The sequence below is a fragment of the Tauraco erythrolophus genome, chromosome 13 (genome assembly GCF_009769465.1).
Source record: "Tauraco erythrolophus isolate bTauEry1 chromosome 13, bTauEry1.pri, whole genome shotgun sequence".
Lineage (NCBI taxonomy): Eukaryota > Metazoa > Chordata > Aves > Musophagiformes > Musophagidae > Tauraco > Tauraco erythrolophus.
Genome location: NC_141477.1, coordinates 16,890,766 through 16,910,099, shown reverse-complemented (window position 1 = coordinate 16,910,099; position 19,334 = coordinate 16,890,766). Strand labels below are relative to the sequence as shown.

The following is a 19,334-nucleotide window of genomic DNA, read 5'->3' as shown; positions in this document are numbered from 1 at the left end:
CCAAAATAGCGGGTATGTTATACTGAATGAAGCTTGTTTGGCATGTTTGTGAAATTTTGCAAATGTTCCAGAAAGTCTGGTCTACATTTCAAAACAGTAACAAAACCAGTCAAACTACATGTTTAGGGGTTTCTCTACAAATGCTTCTGTAAACACTTTATTTTGATAGCACTATCTAAGGTTGCTGCTGGTTAGTTCCCCAAAGCAGCATTGCTGTGAGGGTGAGGTCCACATCACTGTCTGGAAGATGGTTCTGCGATACCTGTTGGAAAGAAGCATTTGATTTTCCTAGGAGAGTGGATTTTAAAAGAGTGAAGTGGCTATAGTAACTTTCTTAGAAATAGAGATAATGAGGAGCAAGCATCCTTGTTACTTTTGTGGCTTTTTAATAACATCTTCCTGCAATGTGCCGCATTATTGGGATGAAAAGGCAGCTATAAAAACTGCACCAGTGTCTCCTACTGGTGCATATATATATTGCAAATGGTTTTTCAAATAAGAACTGGGAAGGGGACAAGCTGAGGCTCTTACTATAGGAAAGGGAGACACAGATATTTCTCACTTTTTTATGACATACAGCTGGACACACAGAATTGAGTAATTTCTATGCAGAGATGACATTAGGATGCATTTTAAAGTGAGGATTTATGTCCAAAAATACAGCAGTTTCAGGCTCCTGAAATGGAATGAGCTAGTGAAGGAATTGTTTCAGAGCTGTGGGGAAGCCAAGCAAAACCTATAGGGCTGTGTTTGTTCTTTACAGATACCTTCTGGAGCTTCCTCCAGGCCCATTAGTCCTTCATCCTCCACCACTCCGGGGGCCCTTGGCTCACGAGGCAGCAGCTTCTTTCCCGTTGACTTCACCATCCCTGCCAGTCCCCTTGGCTGCCTGGACACCTCAGCAGCCAGGCACAGGATTGCCATAAACCCCCGGAAACAGAAAGGCTTTACCAACAAGAATCAGCAAACCCCCCAGGTAAGTGTTTTCTGGAAAAGAATCACTGCATGGAAGGAAAGAGATATGAATTTTTAATTATTATTTTTAATGTTTTTTTTTTCATTTTTTTCTTTCATATCCACATTCCTTTACATTTTTTATTCTTCCATTGGAAGAAGGCAAACCACCTATTTTCCACCAAGTCAACAAAAAATACTCAGAAAACTTCAATATCATGGAAGCTGAGAAAAACTCCAACTTTAACTTCTCATTTTTTAGCCAAAAAAGTTGTGGGTTATACGCCATGTGTAAAAACATTCCTCTTGTTTGAAAAGCTGGTTTTCAGTTTTAAAGAAGTCTATTTCTACAATTTCAGATCAGCTTTAGCTTAATTCTTTGTATGGCAAAGGAAAGACTGAAGGACTTTAGGAAGGAATGTGGCTCTACACGTGGGAAATTAGGATGAGATGCTTCTCATCCTGGCTTCTGGGAAACACACTGTGAAGGTGAAGTTCACCAGATAGAAAAGGTTGTTGAGCTGGAGCGTCACAGAAATAAGAAGTAACTCTTCTGTACTGCGTGTTCCCCTCTCCATCAGAGAATCATGCATGAAAATCTATCCTGGAGTCAGAAGCGCCCTGCCCGGAGAAAGGGAAAGGGAGGGGGAGGAATTCAAGATGAGTGTAATACAGAATGAGGTTTTTCGGAAACTTGGGCCCTACAGCATCTTTGCTGGATATTCTTTGTGCTGCAGCTGGTACAGCTACAGTGCTGAAGGAGAAAAGCTGGTTGTGGAGTGTCAATCAGAGATACCAGAAGTGATGATAACGTCTTTAGCTCAGTCTGTTCTAGGCCACCAAGTAGCTCGAGTGATATCTTAAAAACATTCTCGTTTATTCAGAATATGTCAGTCCCAGAATATTTCAGATTCACAAGAGATTAATGGGCTGCCTTTGACATTTTAAACATGAATGATTTCTAGGTTCTTAATTGGAATAGTACGTCATCCACTGTGTTGGCAAATTACAGGATGCGGAGTTTTGTGTCTATGTTTTGTGTATTCTTAAACTTGCATGTGTATGAAATACAATTTTTGTGCATTATTGTTTAATTAAAGGATCTTACTGTACCTCATTAGGTGGAACAGCTGGAAAATGAAGCATATCTTCCCGCAACTCCAGAGAAGAAGGGAAATTCGACAGAATTACTTAGGAGTGACCAGCGTAAAAGTGATTGGGAAGGTAAGGCAGACTTATGTATTGCTACTTTGTGTGCTTAAACTCTTCTGCATAAGGCTGACAGGACCTATTTGAATTGTAAGTCCTTTCAAACCAGACATCATTTGGTTTTATATCATAAACCCAATCCTGGTTGCTAAAGTGTTATGATGGAAAAAGTCATGTATGCCACTCATCACAGTGGTGCTGAGATGATGAACTTTGAGGGCATGAGGTGAAAGTACCATGTTCAGAAGTACCTGTGGTACACATTTGGCTATATCTCATTGACTGGAGATCCAAGTTCCTTGAAACTCTGAAAAGCCATAGCCTCAGCACTGCATCTGTTATGTTTGTAAGATGACTTTAATTGGCTCGTGTTTACTAGATCTTCCTTTGCCACCTCCCCCCTTCTAATTTGAATAACAGCTAATTGCCAGTTATAACACAATTGTAATTGGAAATTGTAAAAACAAATGAAATTTATGCTCAAAACGGCACCAAGGACTTTTTTTCTTCAGCACTGCATTACAAATGCAGTGGCTGATAACAATACTATAGCGTAGTGGCAATGTTGGCATTTTGTTGTCAGGGCAGACTCGTGACCAGATGCTATCACTCATCAGAGTTACACAGTGTGCAGACACATCTAAGCTATCCAGATGTTCAGCAGCCTGCTGGAGCTGCAGGAGGCGGAGCTACCTGATGCTGAGAGGTTGTGCTTAAATACAGAAAATCCTCCAGATCATTCTAGACAGCACACACACGTAAAGAAATGTCTAGGTAAATCTGGCTAGTAGTCTTTCAGCTTAGGAGTACGCACAGAAAAGAAGTAAACAACAACTGATTTGGTGCACCTTAAGCAGGCAACAACAACTTTCAGTCATTCTTGGGATTAGGTATGTTAAAACTAAAAACTTTACTAGTCTCCTCACTTCGACAGCCCATTTCTAAATATGCTTTTAACAGCCTTATTTATCAGACAGTGATGGCCAGACCTGGGGAACCCATGCTAAATGACTGCACTATCTGGAGTGAGTTACTGATACGGATGGTGCTTGAAGTGTAACCTTTAAGTGCACATTCTCCTCTGTTTAATGTAGGGTTATCAGCCCAGGTGGGACACTGTGCAAAGGGAGGCAGTTTTAAGGAGACGCCAGGTGTAAAAAGTCCCACTGATGCTGTCCGTGACTCTTGTGATTCCTCACTTGTGGTGGAAGACTCTTGTGCTTTGCTGCAAGAGGATGCATGCCTTCCAGACATGGACCATCACTATAAAGCAGCTGCACCCCTTTTGAGACCTGAGCCTTCTCCAGTGAACCTGGAGGAACACCACAGTGCGAAAGCGTTGTACTGTTCAGAGGAGTCTGCTGATGAATGGAAATTACATCAGCAAAACACCGCTGCTGAAGTATCTGCACTTCCAAAATTGCAACAAATCGAAGGAGAAGCTGTTACGTTTCCAGACATAGTAGCAGCTGACTTGTTCAGCAATGGCGTGGAAACAAAAGGCATAGATATATTGGCAGATGTTGCACAAAGGTCTTCAGTAAATTCTGTGAACCCAAGCATCAAAGACCAGGAAAAGGGGGATCCACTGTTTATTGGCAAAGTAGAAGCCTGCTTGGATACTACTGAGAATCATTCCAACCATGCTGTCTCGGGTACTGCATCAAGCGCTTCACAGGTTGCAGTAGCCGATTCAGAGTCGTCTTCTGACATTAAGACAGTGGCTGTTCTGAAGCCTCAAAACACTTCAGTTACAAGAAATGACGAAGAAACTTGGGAAATAATGGAATTTCAGTCATCCAAAGGCAATGCGGAAAAGCACCCAGATACTGCTGCATCTGCCTTGGAAGCAGGGTCCACGTTACCTCCCAGTAAATTGGAAGTATCTTCTAAAGCAGAAACTGTTTCCATTTCAAAGGGTAACCAAAGCAGTCAACAGGCCAACACATCATACGTTTCTGAAAAACTTTCCATTGGATGTCTTGCCTCTTCAAGTTTGGCTGGCTTGAAGAGTAATATCTCTTCTGATGATGACATTAAGGAGTATCAGATAAGCAGTACAGCTTCTCACACAAAAACAGTGGAAGACAGCCGATCTTCAGATGAAAATGTAAAAAGTCCACTGAAGACTGCTTCTGCTAAACCAGTCAGATTTACCATTGCACCAGCATGGCAAAGATCTCTCTCAGGGGGTTCAAATTCAAAGGAAGATTCCTATACCAGAAGTTCCCCAACATCCCCTATCAGACCAGAGTTGTTTGAAGGAACGATAAAAGAACACACACGTTTTGATGTAGTTGTCCAGGAATCAGCAAAACCCAACTCAGATAGGTTTGATCGACACTGTAAGGATGGTGATTTGCATTTGCGTTCTTCTGTGGAGTGGGCTGACCATGAAGCACAAAATGTTGAAAACCCTTTCGGAGTCAGACTAAGGAGAACATCGTCTTTACTAAAATACCAGAATGAAAGCCGTGCTGAGTCTCCAAAACTGATCCCCTCAGCTGTTCCCACTGCTTCTTCTGCTTCGGTCAAGGAGAATCACAAATCAGTGGGCACCGGGAAGCAACCTCCAGGCCTTCCAGTCAGCACAAAATCATTTATTAAAAAAACAGATCTCCTAGAAGACAAAAATCCTCCCAAAACAAGATCAGAAGAAGTGGCAAAGAAGCAAAATGGTCATAAACCTTCAGGTATTTTTATCTATATTGCATAAAACAGTGGTCGCATAATAACCTTGTCAGAGTGGCAAACAAAAGATAAAAATCCTTTGGATGAGAACCAAATTCAGCCTTGGGTTCATCAGCACCATAATTTAATTGGCTTCATAATTTGGCCAGTCAAGAGAATTCTTGGCTTATCTTAATGAGGGGTGTGTTCCAGCAAGAATAACAACACAGTAATAGCTTAAGGGCCTCTGAAATATTTCTGGTATGACCTACTTGTACATATAATGGGAGTTTTTACACAGCTTTTTAAAACTTTAAAAACTGTAGTTAATTTTCCAGACTGCAGCAGCTCAAACTTTAACTCGGGGTTGCATTAGGTGTGATTTATTTTTTTTTTTCTATAATCACTTCATTTAAAATATTGAAAAAGTGAAAAGGCAGCCTGTATTTTACTGCCTACATGAAAAAATAATGGTTATCATACTCATTTAATCTGCAACGTAAGGATGTTGTTTCAAAGGCGAAATCCGGTTCACAATGATCTCAGTGGGAGTTCTGCCATTGACTTAAACGGAAGCAGAGTCAGGTCAAAAACTCCAGAATAAACAGAAAGGCAGTTATTGCCAAGGACAAAATCATCAGGGAGGGTAATTTTATCTTCTGCAGTGTTCAAAGGGTATTACAGATGCTGAAGGATTTTAAACACAGAACACTAGCTTTAGACTGACTTGACCTAAATCCCTTCTTTACTTCAAGAATGCTTCTTTTGTAGAAAAAGTCTCCTCTCCACATTTGGAAATGGCTTCCTCTGAACCAGCTTGGATCTCCATGGCAAAACTAAAACAAAAGGGTTTCCAGGACCACCCTCTTGCCAAAGAACATAAAGCTGAAGACAAAGCTTTGACCAAAGTGGATCAAGAGGAGGTAGAGTATCAAGTAATGTTGCATGGGTGTGAATCCTGCACCAGATTGCCCGAGTACTTTTGCAAACTGTTCTACATCATCTTCACGGGAGGCATGTTGTGAGTGCTACTCAAAGACAGATTTTCATCACTGGCCTCTAAAATGTACAGAGACAGACAGCTGATGCAAGAGAGCAACGCATGTGTGACTATACTGTCACAGTGATTAGTTTCAGAGCAGGATCCTTCTATATTTTCCTTTACATTACTCAAACCTGAACCTTTTTAGAGCTTGCCTGTTGCCCAGAATGTGTTTACGTAGCCCAAAGCTGCTTTGAGTTGCACTAGCTTCCTCACTGTTAGTGACCTACAGACTGCATTCGCTGCTCTGCTCTAGAGACCGTGTACTGAAAGATTGGCTCTTCCACTGACTCCTGCACAAGTTTCTTGTGCAGCTTGGGCAAGTTCCTCAATTCCCCGTGTGTAAGAGAGAGAAGATAACTTGTCTGTGTGTGAAGTAACCCTGGATTTGTAGCAGCTGTCTTCCTTCTCATCTTCTCCCTCCCTCCCTCAGGATGTCCCCCAGCCATCCTTGTCTGGATTTTGCTGCATTTCTGCAGTTAAGTTTAGAGATGTTGCCAGGGTGAGCTTTGTGAGTACCAGTGGCTAGCTGGTTTCTTAGTTTTCTTTTCTTCTCTCCTCCTTTTGTTAGCAAGGGATCTGTGCTAGTGAGAACATACAGAAGACTATGCCTTCCAGCTTGACCTCTCAGGACAAGAAAACGCTAATGAAGATGAGTGTGTCTGCTGCAGCAGGTATTATCTTTCTTTACATCTTTACATAATCGCTACAGTTTGCAACAGTAAGTGGTGTGGGTGGCAGGTCATGGGGGGCGATAACTACATTTTTGATAACCAGCACACTTTATATAAGGCCTGTTCAGTCTACAGTTTGTGATAAGTCAGTGTATTGGCTTGCTCACTCAGCAGAGAAAGCAAGTGAGAAACTTTTATCTCCCCTGCCAGCTTATGGAATGGCATATAAACAGTACGATGATTTATTACTGGCAAAGGTCAGTACTAAAGAACAGCAGTTGAAGTTGGAGAGTGTCCAGAAAAGAGCAGCAAAAAAGGTCAGGTCTTTTAGGCCTCCAGTCAGCCAGGAAATGCTGATGGGAGTGGAACTGTTTAGTCTAGAGAAGACAACTCAATTTGCTGCGGAGGACAAGACTAGTCTTTGTGCCTGTATGAGCTTAAAATCCACTGGGGAGGTTTAACTTAGACTTAAGGAAATACTTTCTAACGATAAGAGTGGTGAAGTGCAGAATAGCCTAGGTTGCTTACAGAGTGTGTGCAGTTTTCATTGCTGGATATGTTTAATAGACAAACATGTATCAAGAATAATTTAGGTAGCATCAGTTCCACCCTCAGGTGAACACACAGGCTCGATGGCCCCTCTTCTGCCCTGTTGGCTGTGATTCTCTGTAAGAAAGATGCAGAGGAAGAGTGTGACTCAGACATCGTGACTCACATACCTCTCCCAAGGCTACTGCTGGGCTGCAGCTTATCCCTCCCTGCTTTCTCAGTGTGGTGCCAAACCTCAGAGACATGCTCCAGCTAGATATAGATAAGCCAGTTCTTCAGCTGTAAAAGCACACTGTGCTAGCTGAAAGCTATTGATTTCAGATACTGCCTAAGAAGATAAGAAATGCCCCACTGTGTCAGAGCAGTGGCTTTTCTGTTCCAGGTTCCTGTTGCTGACACTGTCAGTAAGAGATGCTCTCTAGAGAGAGTGCAGGGACGTGGCCACTTTCCCCTTGTAATCCGCCAGCACCCAGAATTATTGTATTAGAGATATTAGGGGGTACCTCTGTGCCTGCTCCCTGTTGTAGCTGTTTATTAGAGCTGTTATCTGGTTTGAATCTACAGGTCCTACAAAATAAGTTTTCTCCCTTTCTACAGGTAGCTGACCAGCCGAGGATGTGCACCAACACAGAGGCTCTGATGTCAGTTGCCAGCCTAACTGTGTGTGTGTGATTAAAATACAATAGTTTTTGAAAAAGGTTCTGTTACAGGCCAGCTTTGTCTTATGATTTTAGGTGCAAAGCGACAGATGAAGTGTAAACAGGGTGAGATTTTTGCTCAGATTAGCAGGTCTTCCTGTGAAAGGCTGGCTGGATTTCCATGTGTTGAATCATCTAAACCTTGAAGCAGCACCCTTCAGTCAAAATTCAGAACTCCACAAAGTACTCTGCTACTCGTTTACTAGAACTTACACCACTTGTGATCCTTGCAGCAGAATTACAAGTTTTTCTGCATCATCTCTTCCCAAGAATTGGCCTAGTTTCCTGACATTCAATGACTGTTTCCTCCCCTCCAGGGATAGCATTTATAAGCATATTCTAGTCTTCCACTCCTTGAATATCACAAAGAGCTCTGACCAGTGCTGATGTTTAAGGAAAACACCACTCCTCTACTGCTCAGAAAACCATGCCGTATTGTTTAGGAAATGTTCAGCTCTGTCAGCACAGGAGTAGGAAATCGGGAATCCCAGATGTAAACTCTCCTCCTCTCTGATTTGGTTCCCATTAGCACAGCCAGCAATTTGTCTCCTTGAAGGTGCTGCTGGTGGAAAGGATGTAGATTAAATATCCAGAGAAGTTATTAATTTAGATTGTGCTTTTGGGCTTATGTTGGCTGTTAGTGGTTTTCTTGATGGATGATTGAGGTTTTTTGTGCAATGCATACATCCTGCACACAACAGCAAGACCCAGGACAGCTCAAGATCAGTTAGATTTGGAAGAGAATTCCAAGAAATTAGATCCTTACTTTACTAAATGTGACTGTTTTGTTATTGCTGAGTGGCAGCCCATGTCACAACCAGGGGAAGATTACTTCGCTTGCCTCTTCTCTCCCGCTTCACCTGAAGCACGGTGAGGTTTGTCCCAAAGTCTGTATTCCCTCTAATAGGCATGAGCCACCGTTTTTGGATTTTCTTTTACCTTGTGCTGTTGAGAGCACGCCAAGGGCTTTAGACTTGCTTTTGCTTATTACAAAGAAGGAAGTCTCCCAAAATTTTGAAAATTCAGTAACACTTAAATTCCTACATCACCTTAGATACTTCTGAAAAATGTCCTGTGTATGTAGAGCTGCAGCCTGTTTTCAATGGATAGTATACTTCCTCCAGCATTCCTAAGTATAGCTTGCCTCCTGCAAGAACTTTCAATCAGCCAGGATTTTTAAAAATCAGAGACCTACTGAGTGGAGATAGGGAACTTCTTTGGCTTTGCTCAGGAGTGTGACTGATGGAGCTGATGGACATTTTCCACTGATTTCAGTGCAAGCAAGTTCAAGCTGCTTGTACATTGCTTAAGTCCCCATGTGGCCTCTGTTCTTGTGCTGGAGCACAGCAGCCTCCTCATGCCTGCCACATGCCACACACAGACTAATCAAGCATGAGAAAAAGTTTGAATTTTCTCAGTTTGACTTTCACACAGAAATGAAGAACTGCCTGGGTTGAGATGGATGGAGAGAGCACGATGTTGAAAGACTCACGAACCGTATCTTGAGAAATGAGAGCTGTGTCTGTTCAGAGCTGCATTCTGTGCAACCTCGTTCCAGGATGCCTGTTTGAAGACATTAATCTTGAAAATTTTCAAACAAGATGGATGGAGGAGAACTTTTCTAAATAGTAATTGAAAGCCACACAAGGAATGTTATCTGTATTCCTCCATCCTTTGTGAGGATGACAGGCTTGTGTTAGGCTGCATGAAGAGGAGCACATAACTCCACCAGAATCCCACCTTCTTGTCTTACAAGTCCAAGAACATAAAACACTGGTTTGATCCTTACCTAGTATTTAATAATATTGCTGGAGCAATATTTGTGCTGGCAGTGAAGGCTAAAAAAAAAAATCTTTAAGACTTCTCAGTGTTGAAAAACATATACCAGTTACTTTTAACCCCTCAGACCCCTCAGCAAGCCTAGAGTGATCCTTGCCCTACAGACATTTCGTTTCCATTTTTCTGCATACTCAGGAATCTTATTCCTAGGTTTTCTTGCACTCACAGAGCAGAATAAGACTGTGGAACTCCTTGCTGTGCACTGTCATGGAAATTAAGAGTTTGAAAAGATTAAGAAATGCGTTAGCCAAGAATATGAATTATAAAAATACCTGGGGCTATAGTCTCTGTATGCTTGAAGAATTTTGAAGGACATCTTCATTTATCAGGGCTGAGGCACTTGTTGGGACTGAAGAGAAGATCTTTTATGGGCAGATTATTCAGTAACAGCTTAGTATCAATTTTTCCGTTGCAATAGCTGGTGCTCACCATTGTTGTAGCTGGACCAGAGAGTGCTGGCAACATCCAGTTTAACAATTCCTTTGGCTTATTTTTGAGTCACAAACGTTCTGGGCTGTAAAACTATCGCTTTAGAGAGAAGGAAATATTATTGGCAGAAATTGAGTTTTTAACTCTCTAGCCTTCTGATGAGTGATGGATATCTTGTTGTTGGCAGGTAAAGTTGGACCTATTGCTCAGGAAGCATCTGTGATTCCTGCTGTTGAAAAGGAAGCACGACACTCCTCTAACCTGCCAATGACACCATGCAGCCCTGCTGAGCCACCGTGGCTATCCCTGGCCAAGAAGAAAGCCAAAGCGTGGAGTGAAATGCCTCAGATTGTACAATAGCAAATGACATGAGGATCCTTCTTTGTATTGCCAATAGCTGCGTTAACTCCGTTTAATCCCTTCTTTGCTGTGACCATTTTTTTGGGAAATAAGAGCCTTAAAACTTTTTGTCAGACTGTTGTATGTAAATACACAACAAAGAAATGGCATCGCAGGCTTAATTTGAAGTATTGGGAAGCTGAGCATTTCCTACTACCAAATACTAGGAAAACTTGATCAATTTGTTACATCCTTACACATCTGACAGTGACGCTCTAAGAAGACATGCTTCAGGCTTTTGAGACATTTCCCTTGCAAAATATGTTTTTAAAGTTTCCTCAGACCATACAGTATTTTGTGCAATGTGGCTTAGGCTAAGAAATTAATGTATGCTATAAAATAGATTAATGCTGGGCTCTGACGCATCATGACTCATGGGCATTGATGTCATCACACTCCTTTCTTTAATGCTCTGGGATGGGCAGTCTGGTTGTTGATTCTGGTTGTTAATGGATCTGTTTTGTGAGAGCTATAAGATCTAAACAGCATTGTGAGTTGGAGTAATTCTGGCTTTTGGGTGGTTTGAAGTCACAACACTGTGGGTCTTGTGCTTTGCTCATTGATGCCCTGTTGGAATGGCCCAGAGCCGCACGCTGTTCTCTCCCATGCACTGGAAAACCACCACACTCCAGCATATACTCTGCTTTTTGTTATACCTTTGGAAATCTTGGATAATTGGGGTGTTCCACCAGAAAAAAAAAAAGTCCTTTAATTATGGCAAATAGTGATTTATTTTTTGTGAGATTCCTCAGCCAATGGTCTCTCTTCAAGAGTGTGTTGGGGATGGGAACTGTTTGCTACCTAGAAGGTGGCATCTTGTTTTCAACAAATGACACTCTAATCTCCATGTTTGTGTGGATATTAGCGATAAAAGGGGCATCTGCTTTCCTCTGTGCCTCATCAGTCTTCAACCAGTAACTCAGCATCAGTCTAAGAATGTGCAGCTGGGAAAGGATTATTCTCTCAGGGCCTGGCCTTGCAGTCACTTAAATTGACAGAAGTTTTGCTATTGACTTTGAAGGAGGCAGACATTTGAAAAAGAAGCTTTGTAACATGATGTTAGTGGCTCAAGTGGCAGTGGCACTTAACAGTCCTTTTGATTTTTTGCAGCATTGCACATTTATGTAGTTTTTGTTTATAGTCAGTGCAAAATTTGAAGGCTGACTTGGCTGATGGACAGGTTTTACCTGGAAAGTTGGTAGGCATTTTTAAGGAAAATATTATCTATTGATAGGATTAACTGCAAATCAAAAAATTTGGTTTCCAATCAGCTTAAGCAAGACTTTAATCTTCCAGTCTCGGCCTGAATTTAATATGTAGCTCTTGCAATTTGAAAACAGTGTTAATTAGGAGCTAGACTGTGATTTCTTTTTTTTTAAATGTAGGTGAAAACTCACTCACCCAAGTAGGCTCACTGAAGCTATAGATACTGCCTATTTTGTACTAACACCAGGAAGAGTAAGAGTTTCACATTGGCTTGGTAATCCATGCCTATTTTACTACTTGTTTTTCTCTGTTTTAGGAAGCATATCTTCTCTTACAAAGAACTGAAACATTTGTATTTCTCTGAAACTTTTGAGTATAATGTAAATGAACACACTCAGCTTCGAATCCTGAAGTTTTTTACAGCTGCCATCCCATCACAAGCTTACTGACCGTGTAAAATATGTGCTTTTCTATATTCAGCAAACTCTCTTCTCTTTTTATTAGTGTGGATTGTGACCCTTCACCCAAAGTACTGCAAATGATACCATAATCTCTCCTTCCTTGTGTTTGCCTTTGATCTTAGTATTGTTTCTGTCTTTTATGTTTGGTATGTATATATGTTTTTGTAATTCTTGTCTTGAAGGAAACCCTTTTGTATTCCATTCCCGTATTTGGTTTACAATTAAATGCTGTTGCCAGTGATGATGAATATAATTCCTGGGAAAAGAAGAGTGACAGAGGCCCTCGTTCATTAAGGAAAGAATAAAAAGAGGTCTTTGGTCAATATACACTCTCTATGGATATACTACATAGATCTTGTTTTGAGATGATTTTGTGTGGCCCAGGACTGGTCAACACAGCTGGTCAGACTAATGGACTTTTCTAAATCCAGCTATTTAAAAGTTTAAAACATCACCAGAGAGCTGATGGCTCTCCTTTTGTTCTGGAGTTATTGCTTCTTCAGTACAGGGTTGGCTTGAAGGCTAGCACTTGCGGTCGCAGGAAGCCTTGTTAAATACTCATCCAATGTGCTTCGGTAATGCGAGCCAGCTGCTGTAAGACATTTTGAGGTTGCTTTAAAAAAGAAGAAAACCACATGAGCATCATGTGATGTTACACTGGAAATTTACTTGCCTTCTGGATTTCTGAAATTAATGTCTTCAAGTTTCTCTCCGCAACGAAGAAAACAAAAAGCATGTAGAGAAAAAAGCAAAACTGAGTCTCTTGTAATCACAAGAGTTTAGCAGATGGGGTTTTAAGATAAACATTGAAATATCAGTGATTTATTGATGCTTTTATAGAAGTTGGTAGCTCTATTAGCATGGTTTTGATTTCCTGTTGTCCTAGTGTAGTTTTCAGGTGCTTGATCAATGCAAATAACTAATATAATAAGCTTATTTTGGGTGGTTACTTCTGGACACAGTCACTGTCTTTGAAAATCAGCTGTCTTGAGCTGCAAAGTTCATTGCAGGATGTCACTGCGAGGTTTTATGGCTCAGGATCTTTAGTGGAGGATGTAGAAAGCTGTCCCTGAAGTTCCCTGTGCACAGAGCAGTGACTGGGGTTTCAGCTGACTTCGGTGCTGCTGTGTGACAGCAGAGGGTGCTGATGCCATCCCTGAGGCACGCAGGAGGGTTCTCAGTGTTCTAGAAAGCAGATTTCAGTATGAATTTGTATGAGCACTATTAGGGAAGGAGGCTGGAGGCTTTCGTTAATGCAGAGAATTCTGCATTATTCCATTAGTGCAGAGGGGTCTGGAAGACAGATGTATTTCTATCTGTGATTTGATGGAGGTTTTTGAGCTATAAAGTATGGAAAATAACCTTCACTTTGTTGTTTCAAGCAGCCCCTGAGAATTAGTGATGATGATGGGGAAAGGTAGGTTACATGGGGAGTTCAGTCCTGCAGTGGGGCAATGTGGGAAGATACGTCAATGTGTGTGGAGAGAGCGTTGTAGTTTGGCATTTTAACTGCAGCTTAGAACAACTGCGACCTGGGTAGTAGAAGTTGATCTTCATCCCAGTCAGACGTAGAATCTGATGATTTTACAGAAGAGATTAGAGAGATAAACAGCAATTTGGCATGCACATAGCTGTAGATTACAGAGATTCCTTTTGTTGTAACAATGAGCTGTAAAGACTTGGGCTAAAAGAGAATCTGTTATGTTATCATCCAGCTGGGAATCTACTCATAATTAAGTGCGTTTATGGACAAGAGGGAACGAGTCTGTTTAAATGAGGGAAAAAGACTCCAAAATTTCCAGAGCTCCACGTTTCTGCTCTAGCACAACTCTGACAACAGTTTTATCATGAGAATTTTGTGTACACATCTCCTTAAATAGACCCAAAGAATAAATTCTAAAATTCAGATGTAACTGAGGAACGAATACTCATCTCAATTACCATACTTAGAAGAAAAGTCTTGGAATAGTGAGGAAAGACTAACCACTAAGCCCTTTACATGTTAGGAAGTTTGGATAGAAGGACCCCCCTAACTAGTATTACATGATGTCTTTTTAAGTGCTGTAGTCTAAAATACTAAATGCAATTTGTTTTGAAGTATTACAGTAGAAGTTATCAGCTTAGAAAAGCTGTAATTCCTGCATTAGTGCTGCCTGCTCTGTTAAGTGCTTTGGAGATCAATACAGGAAAGATATTAGCCTGTGAAGATACTTTGTCCTTTAGAACTGCTACTGAAAGGTGATACATCTGAAGGATTCTGGTAATGAGAGAGGTGATTAGCAGCCTAATAAATAAAGCAAACATCTCTCCATCTTTTCCTCTAGCGTGTATTAGCCTACCTATGTTCGTATTAGAGATTTATCCTGGTTATAAGATTTGACAAACTTGTCTCATCAACCGTCACCAAAATATTAGTAATGATGATGTGGAGCCTCTCATATTTGGGGAGTCTTAGCATCTGTTTAGGATCTGATCTTGATTTCTTGTTTGCTGTAGTTGTTGCATTCTGTCTCTTCTATGTTGGGAAGTATTGCACTCAAAGCATCGATATTTGTAACAGCCTATTGTTATGATCTGGGTTAGTTCTCGGTGCAGAGGTTGACTGAAACCTCTATTTTTCACTGAAAATGGTGTTTAATGTCCTTTATAGAAGTAGGCGGGTGAAATAAACTGTGAATTCTGAACTTGGAACACAGAACCATGCATCTGCCCGGAACGAAAAGGTTGCTCAGGTATTTCCAGCTGGGTGGATGAAGTGGCATGGTGGGATGAAGGTGAATGACTAGGGAAGAATGACAGTTCAAGCTGAGAAACAAAAGACTTAGAGTGGGAAACTACAATTCAAATTACTCTTCCATAGTGGGATGGGTCTAAGCCCAAGGAAAGGTATTGAAAGGGGCCTTTAAGCAGTGAGCTCTTCGTGCACCTCTTCTCTCTGCACATGAGGAAGCAGAACTTCATATGTTTTTGTAAATGAATGGAAATATATCAGAGATGCCCACTGCCATCGGCAGCATTCCTTTTTTTTTTCTTTCTTTTGATGCAGTCCATACATTTCCACTTTGGTTCAGGAGAGGTAGTGCTGTGTTAGCAGACCTCATTCCTTATTCTGAACCACGTTAAGCAGGTGAGCACCTTGGCTGCACTGCACGTCAAAATAAGTTGTGACCTGCTGGTCAAGTCTGCAGCAGTGCAGCACTTTAAATGGAACTGCTGTACGATCTGTGTGTCAGAAATGCAGCTTCTCAGAAGTGAGCTAAAGCAAAGTTTAGCAGCTTCTCCTGTCTTGAGGGGCAGATTATTTACTATGGAAAATGTGAGATGTTACTATTATTCTTATTGTGCTAGGAGAGATGTAAAAATAAGCTATTTTCATAGCTGTTTGTTTTTCAGAGGCAGTTGAAAGAAGAAAAATCTAGAGGCAGATTATCTAAACACAATTATTAACTGTCAATTCTTAGATTGATCTATAAACCAAATTAGTCACTAAACAAGAAACAGGTATGAAAATGGCTGAGGTGTGGAGTATTTAATTGATATAATTTTGTATGATGTAGAAAAGAAAAGGCAGGAAGAAGGGACTGATTGACATAAATAACCTAAAGGGAAAAGGTTGTTTGGTACCTGAAACTCTCGTTCCAGCCTTTCTTCTATCTGCCTCAGAATAGTTCTGTTAAAAAACAAACCATAGCTTCTCTCTCTAAGCATTCTTACTTTTCATTTGTGGGATCAAAACCACTTTTCACTTCACCTGTTTAGTCGTCAGCCATATTTTAGAGAAATCTGATGAAGAGCTAGCAAATCCGAGATCACACGCCTATAGCATTGCCATGTTCAAAGTTCACCCTAACCTACTTTGCTAAGCAATACGTCGTTACATTTTCCCTATTATACCATTCTGGCTCCAAATTAGTTTTGATTTACAGGTATTTTTCCAACAGAGAAGGGTGAGGTTGACTGCTTTAAAATTAGAAGCTTTCCAGGTTGCTTAGGAATATGTTTCTGCGGCATTGAGGTAACTTTTTCCAAGTTACACAATAAGTTCATTGTAGCCACTGCAGCGATGTATGGGAAAGGGTCGAAGTCCTGGGGCTGTGTTGTGTTTCCATAGAGTTTAAATTACATGCAGCAGCCTTCCCTAATGATATCATCGGCACAGCGGAGAGCTAACAAAGCAGGAGGAGATGTTGCTGGCTGGCTCCTGGCGTGTACGTCGTTCCTGTTGTGCTAAATACCTACGTCACTGGTGACGCGGGCGAATGGAGTGAAGTGACAGTCTGTGAGAAGCAACGGAGGGGTGATGTGCCCCCCAAAGTCGCAGCATTTAGCAGTTGTGCATGTGGGATGAAATAACTTCGCTGGACTTTGTGAGCTGTGCAAGTATGTTTTATTCATACAGGAGTAAATAAAGTAACTTTTCTGTCACAGCTAGAGGCACAAATTCGGAGATATCTACAGTAAACTTCAGCTGTGTTTTAAACACATGACACATTTACTCAGTTTGGATCCTGAATCATACGTATTTCAAAGAGGAGGATTATATATCTGTTTTAGTAGAGCATTTAATTGGTAAAGGGTGTTCTACCCGAAGATGAGTGACCTGATCCATACTTGCGTGAAAGGAAATCGGAACAGAGCCTCATTTTATGGTTGTTTTTTTTTTCCATTTTGACAGGGCAATTTATTACATAAGCATTCTTAGTGTTATGATCCCTTATAAAAATAACTGCCTCCTTACTTTACATTGTTTATAAAATAAGAGCTTTGACTGTGAGAAGTGCTACATATTGTGGTAGAATAATAACTGGAAGTGTGTACCTTGCATGTAAAATGCTAGAAGAATCAACATCACTTTTTACTTGCTGTTTATTTAATAGTTCCAGAGCATGACTTGCTACTAAAGCCCAAATTCTGCAAGTACTCTGGCATGGATCAGTATGGGCTGGGGCTTGGGCTGGCCATGTGTGGCCTGTTGAAAGGTAGACTACAGGTCTAGTCCTGTTCTTGACTGACCCCAGTGGAAATTGGATTTGGCCCCTTTTAAAGCATGTTTAAGCAAAATGGAACAAAATCTTTCAGAAAAGTGTGTTATTTTTTGGATAGTCAATCATGTTGTTCAAATTCAAGCAATGTAACTTGGGGGTTAAAATGGTGTGGGCATAATGTTGCAATCTCAATTCCAACCCTTGGATGGGGAGAACGTCGGGTGTTACCACTCGCTCCTGGGAATCCAAGGCTGGTAGCCAGGTTGGTGTGGCTCTGGGGCTAGTCAGTCTAACACCTCTAGGAGATGTGTTTGGCTTAGACTTGCTGGGGGTGAAGGTCTTCTCTTATTCCTAGGTGATGCATCCCCCATTGGTGTTCTCTGAAGGATCTGATGACATCAGGAGTTCCAAGCAAATGCATCTTGCCTAAAGCCAAGTTTGATAAGTCACTCTGAAAGAGTAGCTGCTCCATGCAGCATGCTTGCATCCATGCCAACGGGCACCCTGCTCTACAGTACATTTCGCTTTACTTTCAGACAGAAGCTCCTTACTGCGATAGAGCAAGAGAAATGTTTGTGCAGCTTCCGTTCAGCGACTCTCATGAGTGAGCTGCTGCCAGTTATTGTCCAGACATGATCCCTGGTGTCTTTCACAGGACGTTTAATTAGTTTAGTTCAGCAGGTTTCCTACAGCACAGGTGGCCTTATGACTGCATGCCACTGATTTGGCCCAATATGTTCACTTCACACATACCGACAGTCTCATTTGCAACTTCATCAGAGTCACTGGAATTGGATGGGAATGTAATTTGTTAATGCTGGTTTGTATCTGATTCCATCCTTTTTCGGAAGGATTTCTCCTTTGAAGGCAGTGGCTCAAAAGTGAGATGATACAGACATACGGCCATGACTAATTCGTTTTTAGAGTGTGCCACTCCTTTAGAAAGGGAGTTTGTAAGCCTGGAAAGCTAATGACGTAGCAGAGGGAGCTGGGATGGAGCAGTGGGATGCTTGGACCCCTCTGTGGAGGCTTCAGGTGTGCCAGAGCCTGTTCCCCTCCATGTTTCACCTTCTCTGCCCTGGCCAGCAGTGCTGAAACCTGGCTTGGGCACAATGGGGTGAACTAGGGGGTTGGCACATCCAGCCCTGTGCTGGGGGCTGCTGTGGGTACCAGAGTCTCACAGTCTGAGTCAGCCTTGAGCTGTGCTGCGGCGGGAGGGTGGCAGTGCCTGTGCTGACCGGGTGCTGCTCCTGCTCTCCCCGGCTGAGATCAGTGGCTTGGCTTCCTGCAGGCACTCTGCAGGCGGCTGCCGTTTCACAGGCACAGAGCCTTGACTTTTATTTATTCTCCCCTAGTGTTTCCCTTGCTGTGCTGATGTAACCAAGGCCATTGCATAATAACCTGGTCTTCAAAATGAATTTCTCATAGCTTTTAACATGTGAAAGAAGTTGAGCCAGCAATGCTGGTGGTGTCCAGAGCCAGAGCTGCTGGAACATCTGATTTCTTTGCTTTGGACAGGCAGCTTGTCAGTCATCTCACTGTGTTTAATAATGGGAATTTTAGAAGCATGTACACACGCTGTTGTATTGACTGAGCAGATAAAACCAACAATTTTCCAGACAGAACTGGTACTTTTGCTAGACTTTTGCATTTGCTTTTATTAGCAGCATGGGCCTATAACCACAGTACTGCAGCAAAGAGTTTTTCTTTCAGGGAACGACATAAACAACAACAGACTTTATGCAATTTTCCAAAGAAACATGAAATAACAAGAAGGATTTCAGTGCTAAGTGGCATTTTGGGCTTTCTTTCAGATCTCAGGAACAGCTCTGTCAGTCAGGAGCAAATCTACTAAAGCCAATGGAATTAGTTTGGTCTAAATAAGTTTATAATTGGGCCTTTTTGTTTCTGCATTGCTCAAAAATAAATCTCAGTAAATAACTTGGGGTCAAGTCTTCTCCTAGCTATGCCAGAACTATGCTGAAGTTGGGGGAAATTGCCCCAAATTCACACTGTCTGATTGTCTACAGTGGAAAACTGGTTGAAAAATAGCTGTGTTTCCTAGGTAGCCCTTTCAGCACTTGTAATTAATAGCTGTTTCTCACTAAAAATACTATTTTCTTCCTTCTTTGAGTTCCTCAATGTCACTGCCGACTTTTCTTCCACTGAACTTTCACGAGGTTGGAGATTTCACAGGCTGACCACGGCTGACTTGGCTC

The 19,334-nt window shown here is 41.6% G+C and overlaps 1 protein-coding gene across 1 annotated transcript in view; it reads left to right on the top strand.

Annotated features, from left to right (window-relative positions):
* KIAA1210 (KIAA1210 ortholog) overlaps positions 1 to 12,403 on the top strand; it is a 34,480-nt gene extending 22,077 nt beyond the window's left edge. Inside the window, 6 exon segments of the mRNA XM_086619578.1 lie at positions 764 to 976; positions 2,076 to 2,178; positions 3,258 to 4,856; positions 5,605 to 5,756; positions 6,447 to 6,549; positions 10,252 to 12,403. Of these exon segments, the coding sequence (XP_086475704.1) occupies positions 764 to 976; positions 2,076 to 2,178; positions 3,258 to 4,856; positions 5,605 to 5,756; positions 6,447 to 6,549; positions 10,252 to 10,424 (2,343 nt within the window). The 3' untranslated portion in view covers positions 10,425 to 12,403.
* The last annotated feature ends 6,931 nt before the right edge of the window (positions 12,404 to 19,334 follow it).